Here is a 21370-nt window from a genome sequence, read left to right on the forward strand (position 1 = left end):
GCATGTGTCTAAAATGATGACTTACACATGGCCACAGTTCACAACACACGAGAGATCAGAACAGATATTATAAATGGTCCCTCTCAGGGAGGCCCAGGTAGCACAGCAGCAGAAAGGGGTCAGTAGGTACCGCTGGAGGTTGGGATGGAACTGCGGGCCTGTGCGGTGGTCCAGGAAAGAAGTTGGAGATTGACAGTGGGGCTTCCTCTAATAGCTATTGGCTTGCAAGTCTTCCATGGTGAGGGAGACCAGGCATGGGGTCGGGAAGACCAGGGAAGACTCACTGAGTAAATGGAATTACTGTGTGAGAAAATAGGAATGGAGTGAGGTGTCCTTGAATCCCAGCACTTGGGAGGCAGAGGCAGGTGAATCTCTGCAATTTCAAGACCAGCCCGGGCTACACAGTGAGTGAGAGACCCCATAATGGAAAAGGAAAGCAGGAACGTTTTGCCCTCTAACTACCATGTCAAACACTCTAAAACGCAAGCTAACAACAGTTATTGTTGTTGCTTCCCAAGAGTCGATTATGAGCCAAGTTCTGGAGGAGACACCCTCTCCCCAGTTTCTTGCTACTGGCCTGTATGCAGCCACTGTCCAATAGAGGCCAGCACTGAGCATCCAGTACTTCAACCGCTGGGCCTCTATGCACAGGAGCATGCACTTGGGCTCTGCACCCCCGCAGGGCAGCTTAACCTCCGCTTCTTTGTTCTTATTCGCCCCCTGACCTCCTCACTAGCCACTCTTGTCCACTCCTGGGGCGCAGCCCATCTCCTGCCTCCCCTGTGAGCCGCCCTGGTCTTCTCCAGCCCTTGAGACCCTAGCCTTCCTTCCAGCATCTTGACTCATCCTTAGCTCTCCCAGTGTCGCCCTCTCCTGGATACATAAATCATGTCTCCTAACTGGGATGTCTCATCCCCAAGACCCAGACCACCAGGTCTTATTTGTCCTCAGCTTCTGCCACAGCATAAAAGGAGGTGATGGAGAGTGGGCGTGTCACTGGCCCAGCACCTGAGCTGGGATTTCCGTTCTGCCACACTGGACAACGTGGATCAGTGGTGACATCTATGGTCAGATAATACAAGGTCTATAGTTGACCAGCAGCTGCTGTGGCTTTCCATGTCCATCATCAGAGTTAAGGGGTTTAAATTCTAATGCTGCTACCTCTGCTGCTCCCAAGGCCATTTAATCTTGACTTCCTCGTGTGTAAAATGGGGATAACTATTAATATTGCACCAGACTGTTAAGAGAATAAAAAGAGCTTGTTTTTATGCAAAACACCCAGAACAATCCCTGGCACCTAGGAAGTGCAAGCAAGGGTGCCATCTTTACTTCCTTGTTATCTTAGGACTTGGCCCAATGCACCACACCCACTCTTAGTGTTCCTGTGAAGACCAATGAGATCCCGTGGAAAGATCCCGGAACATCAGGCATTCCACAGGCCACCCTGCCCCCCATCCTCTACAGCTTGGACCTGTGCCAGGCAGAGCCAGAGGTTTGTAAACACTTGTGAACAGTTTGACACCTTCCCAGAGCCCTGTCTTTTCTCACTTAAAGGATACAAAGCTTTTCTTAATACAATTCCTGTGGTTGCCTGTGCCCATTTTTACAGACGGAAGCACTGAGGCCCAGGGGAGTAGCTAATGGACTAGGCCACTCAGCTAGCATGCGTCAGACACAGGGCACTGCTCACAGCCGATGCTTTGAAACCTGTGCTGGTAGTCATACACAACCCAGCCAGCCTCCTGCCAAAAATCCCCAACCGAGGGCTCCAAGATATCATTTGCCACTGAGTTCATCATTTCCTGAGGCTCTTCTAATGATAAACATTAAGTTTGGGACCAGGAAATTATCAGGTGCCAAGTCAGCCAAGGTCCTCAAGCCATAATCGAGGGACTTTTCTGGAAGGTGAATGTGCACTGTCTGTCACCAAGGGGATACGCTGTTCAAAGACAGTGAAATCCTTTTGCCAAAGCCCCTTTGATGTCAGGGTGGGGCCATGAGTGCCTGTTACCTAGAAGAGCCCCTAGGAGACCCAGGGGCTGGCAAGGAGGGGCCGTCTGGGAAACCAGAACTGTCCCTTGGAAGGTGGCCAGCTCCTGAGCCATCTATCCAGATCACCCTCGTGATGCAGAGGACCCATGGAGAGCAAGAGAGGTGGAATGTGGGGTGGTGGGGACAGAAGGGAAGCGGCGTCTCTGGGGAACAGAGCCAAGTTAGCCCTTCATGGAGAAGTCCAAGAGAAATTTTTTTAAATGGTGAATTGCCTTCCCAGAGCCTGCCCACTGCAATTCACTGACAATGTTTGTCAAATAGGCAATAACAGGCAGCAGTCTGGCTATGAATGAGCCCAGCATTTGCCTTCCCGCTCATTCCCAGGGTCCTCATCATCAGGCTCGAGGGCATGGGTCACCTCCTCAGTCACTGTCCACTCACTCCACCCCCACTGATGAAGGAGGCACCTGGGGCTCACCCTCACTTCACAGCCCTCTGTCTAGGTCCTGAAGCTCTAAGAAAGAGCAGAGCACACAGCCTAGCAGAGCCAGGGCCCAGGAGCACTGGAGGAGATCTTGCCTTCCTCCCACACACCATCAGTCAGAGCTGACAGCTTCCAAAAATGTTTAGCAAGTGCGGCATCAAGAGGGACATGCTGATGGGCCTGGTGTGGGAGTCTGTGTGGGGAGGGCTTTCTCTGACTCTGCGTTCCAACAGTCTGTCTCCAACCAGCTCCTAGCTCCAGATCCTCCAGCAGAAAACTCGGAATGTGTCGAGCATTAAGTGCAATCAGAAAAAGCTACAGAAGGAAGAGACGGTGGGCAGAGAAGTAGGTGCCCAAAAGGTCAGCTGGTTTGCTGCCACTTCTCCCACACCAACCCCAAACTGCCTCCCTCTCTGGCTTCCTGAGGCCTCTCCTCCCCTCACAGGGACAGTCACATCCGTCAGGTCGGCCTGTCCCTAAAAGTCCCTGCTGACTGGCAGCCAAGAAAATACAGCATGCCCCTGCTCCCTCTTGCCAGAAGAGAAGGAAGGCACAAGGCCAAGAGAAACTGATTGGCCCTTAAGGATTTCCTTAAAAGAGATTGCCTGGCCAGGGCCTGTCACCCAGCCCAGTAGGGGGATGCCTCCTCTGCCCGGAAAGGTAGAAGTGGCCAGTCCTCTTCCAGGCATTCTCTCACCCTCACCAACGTCTCCCTAATCACCAGAGCTACCAATACTGGCAGCATAGATTACCCAGGAAGGAGGGGCTTAGCTTCGGCAGCCATTCTGAGACAGCCAAGCCACCCCTATGGCAAATGCAAGCCCACTCCCTGGCTGCTCCAGCAAGCTAGCAGTCAGTAGCACCTGGCCAGCTCCTTTCTCCCTACAGATGGACAGGAACAAGCCTTCTTCAAGCCAGGAGGCGGGCAGGTTCTGAGCAACCACCCTTATCCTGGATCTCATAGCTGGGCTAGGTGGTATCCAGCCTAAAGGGACACCAGACCACCCCTTTATGGGTTACAACACGAGGAACTGACACGGACACACATCACAGCAGCAGATACCGTCTCATTGGAGTCAAGTACTCGGCGTTCAGGCCCTAACATTTCCAATGTCAGCATGTGCTTTTTGAGACCACCTCTACACCTGCTCCAAGCCCAAAGAAGCCGCAGGCTACCAGCACCCCTTAGCTCTGCAGAGCTCCTTGGGCGAACCTCTGGCACCCTGGCCACACCCACTGACCAGTGTATCCTTCCAATCTGCCAGCTAAAGGGGTATGTTTTTTCTTTCCGACTACGTTATGGTAGCTTCTCCTCCAAGCAGCCGTGGCCCTCCCCGGTGAAAGATCACCCATCATCACCACCACCCCCAACAGTGCCCAGGAATACACAGCACCTCTCACCTGGGTATCGAACTCGTTCTCCAAAGAGCTGCTTTTCCGCAATGGGAGCCCCTCCCCTGTCGGCTCCTGCAGTCCCTGTGATTTCAGGGGGATCTGGCTGGTGCAGGCCGTCTTGCTCACCTCCACCTTGCTTCCCAACTTAAGGTAGCAGGGCTGAGGACCAGTCCGGGCCGGGGGCACGTGCAGGATGGGCGCGGCGCTGTGCACGGGTTTGGGCAGTCCCGACTTCATTTTGGAGGCTACCAGGATGGCCGGCATCTTCTCCCGGGGCTTAGGCTTTCCCAGCACGTCCCTGGCAGCGGCTGCGGAGGCGACCGCTAAAGGCAGCGCGGGCAGCCGAGTAGGCGCCGGGCCTCGGCCCACGAGGCGCCCACCAACAGTAGAGGGAAAAAAAATAAGAGCAAAATCCCCAGGTTGGGGAGCTGGTGAAATCCTGCGAGCGCGCCGGCGGGGTGGCGGACTGGTCACTGCCCTCAGCGGGTCCCACCTGCGCGGATGTCGCAGCGGGCGGCCTGCTCAGAAGCTCAGGGACGGCCGCCTCTGGCAATTCTTTTCCTGGGAAGCCGAAGCGTGGACGCCCATATTAACTTGTCATTGCATTTCCGAAGTGAGGAGGCTCCTTAGGAAAAGACACAGACTAGGGACGCACACGTCGCGCTCCGGAGGCTGCGGGTGTGAACTGCGAAGCAAATGAGCGGAGGATGGGGAGACTGAGGGCGCACGGAGCGCAGGAGGTCTCAACCGCGAGGCGGCTGTCACCCTGCAAGCACGCCGCAGTGTCTGTCACCCGCGCCGAAGCTGTCGCTCTGCGGTCTCCACGGAAAGGTCTTGTCTGGGCGTGACAGCCGATCACCGCTGTTCACAAGCCCCTGGAACATGCGGCACCTGAGCGCCTGCCAATCTGCCCATGCTCCGTGCGCTCGAGAGCAGCACGGCGGTGGCGGTGGCGGTGGCAGTGGCTGTGGCGGCGGGGCGCGGGCACCGGGACGCGCAGTTGGCCCGACTGTTTGCGCCGCGCTGTGAGGCGCTGAGCTCCCGGGAAGGCAGCGCGGGCTGCAGGGCTGGACGCAGGGGAGGATCGGCTGCGGCGCGCGCTGACAGCCCGGGCCGTTCCCGCGCGCCCATTGGTTCGTGGCGGACCAATCTGCGGTCGCGACTCGCACTGCAAGGGGGCGTGGCTTCAACTCCCGGGGCCGCCACCGAAACTCTGGGGCCGCGCTTGGCCGCAAGTACAAAGCGAGCTGGTGGCCGCTCTGCGGCACGGCCCCGGCGCGCGCCTCCCTGCGGGCCGCCACCCCTGCGTCCCCGGAGCCGCCCGAAAACGCCGTTGGAACACAGATTCCCGCCTTTCCCCGCCCCCCCTCCGCCCCGACATGTGTAGGGGAAATCGGTTTTTCTTTTTCAAAATGGCTTGGGTCATCTCAACGGTTCGCGGGTTCCGGAGGCACGCCCCAGCCTCCCTGCACCTTCATCGGGATTGACAGGGCAGGTCTCCTTGTCCCCTGCCTGAAGGACACTCCACTCATTTCTCCTTTCCGGGCAGGCTCAGGGGCCTCCCAACAGCTTCCTCTGGGATATTCAAAGGTTGCACATTGCACTTAAGTATTTGAAGTATTTATAGGCTGATACAATGGCCGGGGAAGCTTCGCGCCCCAAGACAGCTCCTCCCGCCACCTACCACAGACTGTAATTAGAGTGGCTTGGTGACCCGGGCAGGCTGAGGCCAATCCTGCCCCGGTTTCGTGGTTTCATGCAGGCCTGCCTGCCTGGTTGCTCCTGGGACTTGCCAAGATCACAGATTTCTCCACTTGGAATCGCAGGAGGATTCCTTCCCCTCCGACAGAGTGTGAGGGCTGAAGGGAAAATAGATGGTCCAGGCAGGCTGCTTCGGGGCTGATTGTGGGTGAGGCCCATCTGGAGACTGGTTTGGATTTGAACTGGGAAGTTTCTCCACCTTTACAGACCTTTTAAAACTGCCGGTGTCTCATGCAATCAGGTGGAGGTTTGAGTACATTTCTTGAAAAACTCTGTCCCGGCTAAATGAGATAGTGCCTGCTAGTATAGTGGACCAGAAAAGACTGTCGCTGTTATTTCTGTGCCTGCCAGCATGCCCCACCATCATCTCTATAAGCCACTGTTTTCTGAGTCTAGGATACAAGTTGTCACTTTGTTCCTACCCTATAGCTTGATTGACAACATCCACAGAGTTAATTTTCAATTATTCTGATGCTATTGACTACATCCCTGGCAAAATTCTAACGTGACCAGAAATGGTGTTGCAAGCCTACAATTTCTGCTACTACTGAGGCAGGAGGATCCCAAGTTCAGGGCAATTTTATGAGACTCTTGTGTCCAAATAAAAGTAAGAAAGGGTTGGAGATGTCACTCAGTGGTAGACAGCTTGCTTGCTTATCATCTGCAAGAATCTGATTTCGGTGCCGAGCACTGTAAATAAGCACCCTAGTTCTGGATTTGTATCAGGCAGTGGGGCCTTTGGGAGGTAGTGAGTACTTGACCAAGGAATCCTCACAAAGGGATCAACGCCCAGGCTCTAGGAGATGGGATGAAGATAGATGATTGCTTTCTGATAGTGAGATGGCAGCCCTTGATAAGAATTTGACCACGGCTACAGCCTGGCCTTAGACCACCAGCCTCTAGGCCTCTAGGAGAAATAGATATTTGTCGTTTAAGCTGTCCTATCTACAGCATTTTTTTGCTATAGTAGCTTAAACTAAGACCCCCAGACCAAAGTCAAAGTTCAGTTTCAAAACAGCCTCAAAAAGAGGTGAGATGGTTCTGTCCACCCCCATCTGCTGTACTGTTTGCTGGGACTTTTTACCCTCGCTGGAGGGAGATGTACATGACCTGTTTTAGCGCTTAGTCCTGCTCTCTGAAATTAAATCACAAGTGGTCCCTGGCATGGTGCATTCTGACCTCGCCCATCTGAATGACCTCCTATGCTTGTGTCTTGCTTTATTCAACTTATTTATTGTTTCAGGAATAAATGTTTTGAAGAAGCATATTTTTGACTTTGATGCGATTCTGTCAGAACTGAACAGAATGCTACCCAAATTGTTACTGAATGAGTGCATGGTATATTTAGCAGGAATATACCAAAAGGAAAAGGGCTTATGCTACATTCCGTCTTGAACTCCAGTTCTCACAGATGTATGAAGAGTTGTAGAAAGACATTGCCATTATCAGCTGTTAAGGATTGTGGGACTGCCCCCAGAAATCTCTAGAGCTCAAATGCAGTGCGTGTCCAAAGTCCCAACAGCAGCGGCAGAAAAAAACCTCTAACTCTGACACACTCCATCCCACCCCATTCTACAGAGTGAACACTCTCAGAGTAAGGAATGGGGGACCGGCAATCTGTGTTTTATCACATTCTTAACAAGGGCATTTTGATGCATACTAAAGCTGAGAATTCTAGGCAAAGGAAGGGTGCACCCAGTGCACTTCTGCCCCGCCCCCCCCAAGCCTTCATATGCATAAGAATCACAGATTCCAATTCAACAGGTTTCCAAGAGGCTGGCAGTCTGGCTTCCAAATGATTCCCAGGTGATGGTTATCCCTGCTAAGAGTCTGGAGATCCACACTGCAGGCTGTAAGGTTAGGCCACTGTCAACAGGGGTGTAGCAGCTCAAGACCCAGCTAAAGTTAAGTGGTTTTAGTAACACTGCTCTGAAAAGCCTCAGGGTGCATCCAGTTAGCAGGAGACAGCAGCCCGGTCCATTGGCGAAGTGTGCCACGGGCACGGAAATGAAAGTAGTGACGTCTACAATGTGTATTTGCCAATAAAGCAAAAAGTAAATTCCCAGTTAAATCAAAATTGCCACCAAAGCCATTTTGGGGGGGCTCAGAGACAGTCAAATATGTACAATATAAAAACCAGTACATTCTTTGCTTTGAATTAAAAGCACTTGCAGACTAAGGGGATCACTCAATAGGCAAAGTGCTCTGCAAGCACAAGACCTAAGTTCCTGTGTGTGTGTGTGTTTTAACCTCTGCCCTCCACATGCACACACATGCACAGACACACACTTCTGCACACACCTGTGCACTTGCACACTCCAAAACACCCATAATGTTATTGTTTGGTAAGCAGAGGCTCACTATTCGCCCTACCTGCACGTTATCTCTAAGACTGAAGTCTGATGAGGTCTCAGATAACTGAAGCCACACACATCTTCCTGTAAGCTTCCCAATGTCTTCTTCTGCATCCTCACCCCTTTAATAATTTCAGTTGTTGTTTGTTGCAGCTTCTTCCCCGTTTTTTCCTCTCTTTTATTTTTCCTACCTAAAGTAAAATATCTTACCAATTAGGCAAGGGAGAAAAATTGTGATTGGGAGGACACTCGTGTTAGCATGAGAAAAGGTAACTTTAAATCAATGCAGTTAGTAAGCACTGGTAGCCTGAAGAGTCGGTAGTTCAGAGAACAACAGGCTGTTCTGGAAAGAACATCCCATAATTTTAAAGAACATTTGTCCACTTGACATGCAGTATAGACAAAGATGCAAAACTGAAACAGGCCCTGTTTTAATCTCCAACATTGACAACACTTTCTTTTTGTTCTCCTACTATAAACTTTCAAAATTGCCCAAATGTCAGCCATAGGCCAGTTTGAAACCTACCACCAAAGCACTCAGGACCACTGGATGTCCTCTAGGGGCAAGAGCTGTCCTCCAATCAGGAAGCCACCAACTTACCCCTCCCTCTTGATCCTCAACATCAGTCACTGGTGGTTAGCTAAGTGGGTACAGGGCTTCAGTGCTGACCTATAAGTGACCAGCCCCATCAACCCATCATTCATATAGTTACAGACCCCATCTGTCTGACCTCCCAAGAAGACTGCACTGTAAGGAGCCAAAAACATCTTAAACTTCAGCCTATGGCGGGGAGGGGATGCAAAGAGAGTCAGCTGTCCCCTGCAGACTCTCAGCTGTAAAGGAGAAAGACAATTGCAATGCTCTAAAGAAGTACAAAAAGCAAAACATTTGTAAGTCTATTTGGGACTTTAAAACAACAACAACATATTTGTCCCTACTTTCCTAAGGCATAAATTGTCAGTTCAGGACACATATCCCAGGGATGGCACAAATGCTCACTCTCAGTAGTAGCTGAGTGAAGAGCTCACCCATCCTAGATCATGGAGACTCAGACCTTCAGAACCCTGCCTATCTACAGGTAGACAGACAGTGCTGTCCTAGTACTGTGGCCGGCTTTGTAAGACCAGCTGTATCTGTTTGCTCTAGATCATCACAGCTGGGCTTGTTAACTGTTGGCATTCCCTCAGGGAAGGGGCTGGGGTAGGGAGAGTCACTGGACCTTCCTGAGTATTCAGCCACGCCTCCCAGCCTGTCATCTGCAGTTTTGCAGTCTTGCACATGGTCTCGGGGATCTTGGAGAGGGAGGTAGAGCATACGAGCTGGGAAAGGGAAGAGGCGCCATCTGCACAACCATGCACTGGGTCCAGTGGCAGCTGCTTGAAGGTCTTTTAAAAAATGATTTATTTACTTTTATTATATGTACATTAGTGTTCTGCCTGCATCTATGTCTGTGTGAGGGTGTCAGATTCCCAGGAACTGAAACTATAGACAGTTGTGTGCTGCCATGTGGGCTGGGAATTGAACCTGGGTCCTTTGGAAGACACTCAGTGCTCTTAACCTCTGAGCCATCTCTCCAGCTCTACTGCTCGAAGGTCTTGATGCTCCCACCCATAACCACACACATGATCCCTCAGTAAGTCAAATAAAATCACTGGTTCCCCAGGTTGAACTTTGGTGCAATAAAGTTCACATGCAATGAAACAGTGGCTAAAAACAAATAAGAAGTAGTGTAATTGCCATGGAAAACATGTCTTACTCAGAACTTAGACTGGCTATGTTGCCCCTGTAAGTGGAGAAGTGCCATCAATGGGAACATGAGCCACATATCACTTCCTCCCTGACAATGGCATGGGTAAACCACAAGAGTCTGAGAGCTCACAATTGCTGGATCCAGGCTGCCCAAGAGTGAGCCTCTGGATGCATGGCCTCAGTGACTTTTGAGTGTCTTGTCATCTGAAGAGCGGGCCCCAAATGCAGGGGTCAAGTCATTGTCTTGTGACTCCCGAGTAAGAACTATTCTGTTCCCTGACATGAAGGGACCCTGTAAGCCAGAGCCAAGTGCAGACTCCTTTGTGAGCTGAGAAAGGGCAACTTGAAAGGAAGGTTTGTTCAAGCTCATGGTTTTGAATGATTCCATCAGTGGTGTTTTGGTCCTGTTAATTTGCATTCCAGGTAGCACAGAACATCATCACACAGGGTGCTGAGGGCCAAGGTTGGTCAGAGTGTCCAGGAAGGAATGACAGAGAAGAGGATAAGGTCCCAGCCTCCTCAGTGACCTGACTCCCTTCCAACAGGCCGCACCTCTGAGAGTCTGTGCCCTCTCAGTGGTGACACAGGCTGGGGATGAAGCCTGCGACTCACATCCTTTGGGGGGCACTTGTCCCCACCACACCACAAAGTGAAGCTTTGTACAGAGCTGTGACTCTGAGTGACCACATCTTTCCTTCAGTTGAGGGGAACTATACCCCATGTATATGTGAATGCCGTCAGGAAAGCTATTATTTTGTAAGCTAGTTTAAAGGGAATTAAAGAGAACTATAAACAAAGATCCATATGTTGAGTCTGGGTTTGTTTAGCAGCAGAAGGACGAGAATGGGAAAAAGAAACAGACCCAAGAACAGCCTGGTTCTAATGGGGACAGGAATTCAGAATCAGGGATAAGCCAAGGATATGAACCTGGGCTTGCTCCGCACCCACTTGCTCCTCACTCCTGAGCCACAGAATCCTGGGGTCAAGTTTCCTATTGGGCTTAGGGCAGGATTATCAGGGGGATCTGCCTTTCGACAGGGGCTGGGATGAGGGGTGAGTGGTAACTGTGTGAAATGTCAAGGAGGTAAAGAAGAGACTACACACAGGGCAGGCTGCTGCTGAGGCTGCACTCAGGCCACACAGCCAGGGTCTCTACCCTCAGGAAGCAAAGGTGAAAAACAAATCGTCTAACCTGTCCAGACCTAGGCTGATCCCACCTGTAAGCGTTTTTGTTGCTTTTTAAGTTCTAATTCTCCAACTGTTTTTTCACAATCCCTCTTAGAGATAAGGAAAAAAAATAAATGTGTATATATATATATATATACACATATATATCATCAAAGGAGAGCCTATTTCATTCAGTTTCAAACTTCTTTTTTTGTTGTTTATTTATTTGGTTTTTGTTTGTTTGCTTTTGTCTGCTGTTGTTATTTTTGTTGAGATAGGGTCTCCTGTAGCCCCGGTTGGCTCTGAACTCCCCACATAGCTGAGAGTGACCTTGAACTTCTGATCTTCCTGCCTCCACCTCCAAAGTATTAGAAAACAGGGGTGCGCCATCATGACCGTTTTTTATGTAATACTGGGAATCAAATCCAGGGCTTCATGCATCCTAAGTAAGCACTGGACCAACTGAGTCACACTGCTGACCTTCAAACTGGTCTTCTAACAAATTGCCCCTTCTTCTATAGTACCCATTCTTCCCACACATCAGTCTCTACTACCAGAGAGGCCCAGTCAGTGATGCTGACACTGGTAAGAAGTACAATCTGTGTGGCCCAATCAGTGATGCCGACACTGATACGAAGTACCATCTGTGAACCTTTCTTACTCTGTGCCTGGGACCAAGGTCAGCACCATACACACATTACCTCTGATTTTCCCAATATCCTCATTGGATGAATGGTTTTTGTCATTTTCATTTATAGAAGCAGAAAAGGGTCCAGAGAGCATTTAGCATCTCCCCTGAGATACCATAGATAGCTAAGTGGACTGAAATCAGCCCAAATGCTTGGCCCCTGAATACTATCCAAGGAGGGACAACCATGGGATAATGACAGTAAAGACATGCCACAGCTCCCTGCTTCTAGTGAGTCCCCATGACACTCTCTTACAGTGAACAATTCCCATAGCACCCTGCAGTTGAGACAGCAGACTAGGAGGCCAAGGAACCACACAGGTTGTACAGGACAGAGGCCTTATTATTTTTAATTTTACTTAATTTTGTAGTATGAAGAGCGGGCTGTGTCTCGCCACCCCGCTAGCTTAGCCCCCAAAAAACCACACATAAATTGTGTTCATTTAAAAACTACCTAGCCATTTAGTTCTAGCCTCTTATTGGCTAACTCTCACATCTTTAATAACCCATTTCTATTAAATCTGTGTATCATCATGTGACTGTGGCTTACTGGCAAGATTCTAACCTACGTCCGTCTCAGGCCAGAGATTCATGGCATCTGCCACACTTTCCTTCTTCCCAGCATTCTGTTCTGTCTACTCCGTCCACCTAAGGGCTGCCCTATCAAAAGGTCAAGGCAGTTTCTTTATTCAACCAATGAAAGCAATGCAAATACAGAAGGCCCTCCTACACCATAATTTTATTTTTTGTATCTGGGGGATTTGCTTGCAGGTGTGCCCGATGCTCACGAGAGTCAGAAGAGGTTGTCAGATCCCATGGACTTTAAGGAATCTGCCACTATGTGGCTGCTGTGAATTGAACTGGACTCCTCTAGAAGAGTGGATAGTGCTCTTAACTGTTAAGCTGCCTCTCCAGCCCCAGGTAGAGGTCTAAAGTTAACAGCAATCAAGGGGGCATTTGAGAGTTGCTCAGTCTCTGAGACAGAGCTTCTTGCTGCTATTCAATGGACCCAGACTCTTTAACCATGAAGCTTGACAGTTACTGGGAGAGTGCTAAAGGCCTTATGTCCTTCCAGCATGCCTAGAATTCGGACTCTGGGCGTCTACATTTGAAACAAGCCCTCAAGTGACTTGGAACAAACTGGTCCTTACTCTCAATATGAAGCCTTGCTCAAACATTATCATTCTCCCGAGAGTTAAGAAAAACCAAAGCTGCCAGATAGCACTGTGCACCAAGGAAGGCAGCCACTCGGTAGTGTGACCCAGATGGTGGCATGATGTGGGACACACTGGGAAGTGCTGCGGTAAAGGTGGCTGATGAACCAGGCATACATAGCTCAAGGGTTGAGTCCTTGCTAACATGCACAAGGTCCTGGGTTCAGTTTCCAGTCCTGCCAAAGGCAAAAGAGCAAAATGGAGATGGAAATGGGGCTGGGGCATGCGTGTGAGCAAAGTACATTGTATTCTATGGAGGTTTATGTAGATCGCTAACTTGATGGAATTGAGTATTTATTATTTATATAATTATCTCCAAGAGTTAATCTTGGAGATGAATGACTTGGCATGTCTGTGAAGGGTTTTCCAGACTAAATTAGTTGAAGTGGAATGACCCATCCTAAATGTGGGCTAAACCATTGCATGAGCTGGAGCCCTGGACTGTGTAAGAAGGAGAAAGTGAGCTGAGTACCAGCATCCATCGCTCTCTCAACTGCCCGACCTCACATACAATGTGCCCAGCTGCCCGCTCTTTGGCTCCTGTGCCTTTGCTACCCTGATGGACTGTGCCCTTCAACTGTGGGTCTACGTAAGCTCTTCTCCTCTAAGTTGGTTTTTTTAGTCAGGCCACAGCAATGAGGAAAGCCACTAGTGCTACACATGAATGAAAATGTCACCGTGAAATCCACCATTTCGTGCAATTAATATAAGCTATTAAAAGAGAGGAAGACGCTGCAAAGGCTTTATTCTCGTGGCATTTGCAATGGGGGGGGTAGTACTGAAGCAAAAGCAAGATAATTTTAATTAGCGTTAAAAGCCAATCTGAAAAGCTCCAGGGTTTCTGTTACTTCCTGATTAGATTTGCTACTGGAAAGAAGACACTCAGCCACAAGTAGCCCATGCAAGGACAGCAGCCACGGGGGCACCCCACAGCTTGCAGTGGCTGGGTGCTCAAAGCTCGGGAGGCCCCCAGGCTCCACTCCTCCTCCACCCCTTTGATCACACTTCCTTTCTGGTTACTACTGCCCTCCTGGAAGCCTGTGTGCCTACCCTCTGATGGCCAGTGTGTGACCTCCAGGGAGGGGAAGGGAGCCGAGGTAACAGGACTAAAAGACAACTCTGTAAGTTAACTCTGGGGGGATCCACGCTGATAGAAGGGTCTGCTGGTGTGAAAAGGTCCCTGCTGGATGTTAACTGCTAAAAACTCAGAGCACCTTTTGATTACCTCCTTTATTGGAAATCCTGGTTCTCCTCTTGTTATTTATATTTTATTAGCTTACTTAATGTGCCAAATCGTTTCCTGAAGTATTCAGATTTGCCTAAACTGTCTGATTGTACGTGTGGACATGATTGTATAAAGAGAGGGGAGAGGAGGGGGCGCTTACACCCATCCTCTGTAAAGAGCTTACTTCTGTGATGGGAGTTAGCGTCTGTATTTATTATCCATATCGTTCTTCCAAAGGCTCTGAATTACGGGGTGACTTTCAAGCACTCCTCAGAGGGATTGTCTGTGTTTTTCAAATGCGTTTGTTTGAAACTTTCATTTATCTGAGGAACTCTCAGTAAGCCCTATCTAAACCAGCTGCTGTGCCAGTGTTGGCCTTGGTGGTGAGTACACAGCTCGCTCTGTGTCTGCCTTCTGCCTTTTCAGGGAGCTGCTTTCCCAACTCACACTGGCCAAACCAACAAAAGCACTGTGGCAGTTGTCCATGTACCAAGGTCACTGATAAGGTCTCTCTCTGTAAGACACAGAAAGACTTATTCTGGAAGCCTTGCCTGAAGGTGGTTCTCGGAACCATTTTTCCTTTTCTTTCTCCCCTCTTCCCTTTATCCTCTTCCTCTTCTTCCTCCTAATCTTTATTCTTGAAACAAAGTCTCACAATAAAGTCCAAGCTGACTCCCAGCTAGCTCCTTCCTCACCCAGCCATCCCCATCCCCAGTGCTGGTACATATAGGCACCATCAAGCCTCTGCCCCAACAGCCTCCTCGTTCACTTCAGAAGTTCCAGGGTTACCCTCGAAGAGAGAAGCACTAGAAATAATTCTAGTCGCTCTAGAAATAATCGTCTGTGACATCAAGGATGCTGGCCACAGAAGAAAGAGAGAGACAGCAAGGATGGTGATCCCAGAATGCCAAAGGTAACCAGGGCATGTGTGGAAAGGAATCCATTACCATCACCCTTGGCCAAGCTCCAGGCTGGGCTAACACTTGTCAACAAAACAGAGACACCCATGAGGATCTTTGCGCTCCGAGATCATCTCAAGCTGTGTGAAGAGGCAAGATCACAACCAGCTGCGTTGATTTCCGCTCCCTTCTCAAATGCAAGGCAAATAAAACCCTGGAGCTTGATGGTGAGAAAGGACAAACATACAAGGATTGCCTTTTATATTTTGGCTTAGAAAGACATTGTTTCCCAAACCAGGGTGGGCGAGATACTGTTACATTATTTTTTCCAAAATACTTGTCTGGCAGTGTTCTTACAGCTCCACGTGGCACAAGAATGTTAGATGTTCACAGACGAGTTGGTCTGAGTTTTCTCCCCCAAGGCAGTCTGGCAGTTGGCTTCCCTGAGGCTGTGCAGCAGACTAGCAAGCACCACCAGCCGGCCTCCAAAGACCATCTTTGCAAACCAGGAATGGGAAACGACTTCCCACAGTCTCCTGCCTGCCAGGTTCCGTCCTCAAGTACTGAGGAAAGAAGGGAGTGGAGAGGCACGTCCGACTAGTGAGGCACTTCTGACGAGTTACTGAGTTACTGAAGAGGTCAGAGAAGTTTTCCATAGCCCTTTCTGCATCCGCCTTACTGGGATCCTTTGCCCTGACTTTTGGTCTTGTCTGGGCTCCTCCTGCAGAAACCTAGCAGAGCCCCTTACAACCTCTCTTACCTTCTGAGTGAAGAAAGGAAACACAAAATGTTGGTGTCAGGCAGGGCTTCGGGGGAACCCTGACTTCACCTCTAACTGCTTGATCGAGGTCACCTCACTTCTGTGGTCCTCAGTTTCTTCATCAATAAAATGGGGACAAATGCCATTGTTTAGTGAAGTTGTCACAAGAATTTGGGATGACGAGATGACAGACAGGGATGAATCTAGAAACTTACAGATCCATTAGTACAAATGACAGTTTAGTGCTAGCAAATCTAGGCACCTTGCTAGTTCACATAATAATGCAGCGAATCAAAAGTTCTTTTATTTATTTTATGTGTGTATACATTTTGTTTGTGTCTAAGTGTGCCATGTGCAACCCTCATGCCTGGCGAAGTCAGAAGAGGGGGCTTCAGATGCCCTGGAACTGGAGTTGTGGATGGTTGTGAGCTGCTTTGTGGCTGTTGGGAATAGAACCCATGTCCTCTACAAGAATAGCAGGTAAGCCTTCTTTTCCAGTCCCACAAAGTTCTTTCTGCAGGAGTTTACACGCATGGAAATAGACAGAAATTGCATGAACATATTAGTGACTGCGTAATCGCTAAGTAAGGGAAACATTTATCGGCAGATAAAGGCCCCAGACCCCTCTGACCATGGAAGCAGCTGAGACCTCCTATAGAAATGACAAACAGGATAAGATGTGAAAGGCAGAGACAGGAAGGCAGAAATGGGCCGTTCCTTTCTGTCTGCCAGTATGATGAGGGGAGGGGAGAGGAGGGAGGTTTGCACAAGAAAGGGACGACAGCTTGCTCCCTGGCCCCTTACCTATGGGATTAAGGCTATGGCTATGTCAGAGTCTGAAGTACCTCTCTGGAAGTCATTTAGAGGAGTGAAAATCACACAAGTGTGCACAGGCATTCAGCCAGTGCAGTGATCTCAGCCTATGAACAGTTAGTTCTTGTTGTCAACTTGACCCAACTTACAGTCACCTGAGAAGAAGCGATTGAAGGGTTCCCCAGCTCCGAATAGCCTGTGGGGCATTGTATTGATAGGACTTGATTGGATTTCGGTAGTGTCTCCCTGGGGCTCTCAACTTGGGCACAACATTAGCTGTTGTTATAAGAAGGCCCGGCCTCTATGGGCAGTATATATGCACGTGGTCCTAGAATACAAAAGCAAGCAGAAGGAGCCAGGAGCAAAGCAGGGAAGTGGTTTTCCTCCGTGGTATTTGCTTCAGGTGCCTGCTTTGAGGGACTGCCCCAATTTCTCTCAGTACTGGACTGTTAGCCTTGAAGTGTAAGAGGAAATAGGCCTTTTCCTCCCCTAGTTGCTTTTGGATAGAGTGTTTTATCACAGCACCAGGAAGCACTCTAGGTTTGGATGTGCTGACTCTGAGCCTTGGTTCTCACTATACCATCTGTGAGGTGTACTCCCTAGGGTGTGGAGGGGAGATTCAACAAGGACAGGCCACAGAGGAGGGTTTTACACCGTGAGTTTTGTTAGACAGGGTTGGGCTCTACCTCTAAGTCACAGCTTGACCTTGGACAAGTTACTAAATTCCTCTGTGCCTGAGGTTTCTCCACCTGTAGAGTGAGGTTGATAACAGCACCTCCCTCTTAGAGTCTCTAGAAGGATTAAATGCGCTGTGTTTTCAGCCCTGTTACCACCACAGCCAACACATTCCCGGGCACATCACCTTCAAGCCCAGCTCTCTTTCCCTGCCTTAATCAACCAGAGTGTGTTCTGAGTGAGTGGAAATTTCCCTGTGGAGGCCACAAGTTGAATACCAATTAATTAACATTTTTTTGGGGAGGGGGATAAGCTGGAACTCACTTTGGTAGCCCAGGCTGGACTTAAACTTGTGGTGATCCCCCTGCCTCAGCTTCTCAAGTGCTGAGATTTACAAGTATAAGCTACTGCACTGGGCTTTAAGCCCTGGACCTGGAGATCCCTGGCTTTCTGAGAGGGGCTGGGGGCATCATTTAATATTCTGGGGAAGCCATCTGTATTCTCAGACTTGGGATATATCCAGAGTGATCCAGACAGAGAAAAGAGGCTCTGTGTGTGTGCATGAGTGCGTGCGTCATGCATGTGTGTGTATGTGCGCGTGCATGTGTCTGCGTGTATATGAAGGACCCTCTTTATAAACATTCTGCTGGTGGATTCACCAGCAGACAGAGCACTGAAAACATTCCACCTCCCTCCTTGGAGCCCCAGATACATTTGCCCACTCCTTCCTGGCCTCTTGCCTGACTCCATTCATAAAAGGGTGTGCGGTCAGGCTAGGAGCTGTTTTATCCAGGAAATCAAGGTGCTGCCACTATCCTTACACCAGAGTGTCAAATGCTAATATTCCCATCCTCCACCAACTGCTGCCTTAGGCCCTAAGGCCTGAGGTGACCGAGACTCACTTTGGGGAGGCAGAGCAGCTGCCGTTTTTTTTTTTTTAAACAGAAATTGTCCTTTATCTGTTTTTCTGATGCTCCCAACAGTGAAAACCAAATCGCCAGGACCCACACACTGCAAACCACTAGAAGCAGTAGGGTTTGGGAGAGAGTGAAATAGTTACTGAAATAGTTACATGGCAAGATCTCCACCTCATTTATCTCTTCAAGCAATGCTTGGAAATAGTAACCCCTCCACCCCCCCTTTTTTTTTTTACAATGAAGAAACAGAAGCACTCTGGTTAAAGAGGTCCCTTAACTGACAGCCACACAGTTAGGGAACAGAGGCCTGGGATTCAAAGCCTCGGTTGTCTGAGTCCCAAGTCTATGTTTCGTCCTGATGCTGCACTAGGACATCCACAACATGAAGCTGCTGCTGCCTGTTTGCTGCAGACTGAGCAAATCTCTGCCCTTGTCAACAGGGGCGCTGATGCTCACAAGCGGGCCTCAGAGCAGGGCCTGGCCAGCTACCCTTGTTCAGGCTGTCCTGTAGCCAATGGCAAGAAGGGCCATATGACCTGGGGGTAAGGCTCAGGCTGCCTTATGGACAGAGACTCTATAGGATGCCTGAAACCTGTGTTCTTCTGCTCTTTGTTCCCTTCCTTCCCCCATGCATGCATGCACATGCACACATGCCCACTGCCCTCATGCAGCTTGCAGCTGTTGGGAAAGCATGCCAACTGAGGTGTTGAAATCCACAGAGACCCAGAGCTTGGCACCTGGGGAGCGCTTTTTAGCACTTTGGGAATGACAGCTTACTCATGCACACAACCTTCCCAGAAAGATCACGCCTGGGCCACTGCTTGCCGGGAGAGGAAATTAGGGCAGAGGACAAGGGTGATAAGGCTAGTCTAGAGCTGAACTTGTCACCCCTGTAGGTGTCAGGAACCCCAAGACCTGGCAGTGGTAGCTCCTGTTTGATGCCACTGTTCAAATTCCAGGTAACCCTGGCAAAGCCAATGACTAACCCTTTTCAGGCCTCAGTTTCCCCACCTGTTAAAAAAGGGGTGGGGGTTTGATTGAGTCGGGCATGGGAGGCAGAGGCAGGCGGTTCTTTGTGAGTTCGAAGCCAGACTGGTCTACATAGCGAGTTCCAGGGCATACATGGCTATGTAGAGAGACCCTGCCTCAAAAAACAAAAAGCAAAAGTAAAGGGGCAGGGTCGGGCTGAGGAGAGTTCTGCTGATAAAGTGCTTACCATGCAATCATGGTGACATAAGCTGGATTCCCAGAACCCACCCAGGCTTGGTGGTGTTTGCTCTGTAATCCCAGGAGTGGGAATGTGGAACTGCTGGATTCTTGGGGCTCACAAGCTAGCCAGCCTAGCCATGCCAGTGAAAGACCCAGTCTCAAATAAATTAAAAAAAAATATGGCAGGAACCTGAGAAGCATAGGGGGTTTTTTATGACTTCTCCCATCCCCGCACACACATAAGGGAGTCAATGGCTCTCAATCTGAGCTGTCACACAATATTCTAATGGCAGGGATCCAGGAATAGTAGCAGCTGTTGGTACTAAGGACTTTAAACACATTTTTAGATGCGTGTGAATACATTTTCTGTCCTCGGAAATCTGAGACAGCATTTCACTATCTAGCCTTGACTCTCCTGGAACTCACTGTGTAGACCAGACTGTCCCCCAAATGCAGAGAGATTTACCTGCCTCTGCCTTCTGAGAACTAGGATTCAAGGCCTTCACCATGCCTGTTCATCTTCTTACTTTTTTACATTTGTAAGTGTGTGTGTGTGTGTGTGTGTGTGTGTGTGTGTGTACACATGCCGCAGTGCAAGTATGGAGGTGGAAAGACAATGGCAGTTGAATCTCTCTTTTTATCACATGGGTTCCAGGCATCAAACTCAGGTCATGAAGGCAGGCACCTTTAGTCACTGAGCCATCTAGTTAGCCCCATTCCCTCTTAGAACAAGCCTGTAAGGTAGGAAAGGCTAGCTCATGTTTTAGGTGAGGAGACAACTCACTGGAGGCCAGGGAGTTTGCCCAAAATCACACAGTAAGCAAAAAGAGCCAAGGTTTGAACTCTGGCTCATGAGGGCGACTATTATTATACATGCCAATAGCCTCTTAGGCAGTTGGCAGCTTTTCTATGGCCACCTTGCTGGAGCTCACCCTGGGCTGTGCTATGCTGAGCTGTCAAAGATTTTGTTGGTCTGATAAGCAAGAAAGGGTACAGGTGAGCAGGGGACAAGGCAGCACCGAGCCAGCTGCTCATGACTGACCCTGAAGTTACCCCAAACACATTGAGTTTATATGACAAGGAGCAGGCGACCTTCACAACTCCTCCCTGCTAGGCAAGAAGGAGCTGCTGTCAAGACCATTGTTATCCCTGAGTGCCTGTGCCTTCGGTCTCCTCAAGACTCCGACCTGCTTCTTCTTGTGTAGAAATGTATCCCTAAGAAATGTTTCTCCTTCTGATTGTCACAGGTCATAGCCCCCACCTAGCCGTTGGATAAACCATTCTTCAGTTCTGGGACTCCAAGTCACTTCTTCCCTGCCTTGCCCCTCTTCAGCTTCCTTGTTGAAATAGGAGCGGCGGCAGGGCTGCGTCCCCAGCACCCGGCCGCCAGCATGGCTAGTTTATACCCAGAAATAATTACACGGAAACTGTATTCTTTCAAACACTGTCTGGCCCGGCTAGGTCCAGTTTCTTATTGGCTAGCTCTTACATATTGTTCTAACCCATTTCTAATATTCTGTGTAGCCCATGAGCTGGCTTACCAGAGAGGATCTTAACCTGTGTCTGTCTGGAGTGGGAGCATCATGGCGACTCTTCCTCTAACCTTCTTTCTCCCAGAATTCTCTTCTGTATACTCCGCCTACCTAATTTTCTATCCAATAAAATGGGCCAAGGCAGTTTCTTTATTAGTAAGAAATCATTCCCACATCATTTCCCCTTTTTCCGTTTAAACAAAAAAGAAAGGCTTTAACTTTAGCATAGTAAAATTACATATAACAAAACAGTTATCAAGTAAGAATTACAGTTACAATATTTATATCTATTTTATCTCTTATCATAACTAAGGAAAACTATAACTATTCATTCTTCAACTCCATCAAAGACTCCAGAAGGATATAATATTACCTAAGTAAACAAGAAATAAGAAAACTCTAGAAATGACAGAGACATCTCGCTGCCTGGACAGTCACCCAAAGTTCCTCTGTACCGTTGGGGCATCCATCTTCGGCCTACAGGCCCATGGTATCCAGATACATTTCCATGAAGCAGGAAATTTTAAAGACAGTT

General features: G+C 49.3%; 1 protein-coding gene across 7 annotated transcripts in view; it reads right to left on the reverse strand.

Annotated features, from left to right (window-relative positions):
* Window positions 1-21370, reverse strand: part of Nav2 (neuron navigator 2) — a 625897-nt gene that overhangs the window by 340275 nt on the left and 264252 nt on the right. For 6 of the 7 annotated variants that reach the window (XM_050122136.1, XM_050122147.1, XM_050122140.1 and 3 more), the window contains exon 1: window positions 3878-4911. The exons of the other annotated variant lie outside the window; for it this stretch is intronic. In XM_050122136.1, coding sequence (XP_049978093.1) covers window positions 3878-4135 — 258 coding nt within the window. In that variant the 5' untranslated portion in view covers window positions 4136-4911. Of the gene's footprint in view, window positions 1-3877; window positions 4912-21370 lie in introns of those variants that run through there. 7 annotated transcript variants of the gene reach the window in all.

This window comes from Alexandromys fortis, unplaced genomic scaffold, assembly GCF_014885135.2.
Source record: "Alexandromys fortis isolate MF-2015 unplaced genomic scaffold, M_Fortis_MF-2015_v1.1 scaffold_170, whole genome shotgun sequence".
Classification (NCBI taxonomy): Eukaryota; Metazoa; Chordata; class Mammalia; order Rodentia; family Cricetidae; genus Alexandromys; species Alexandromys fortis.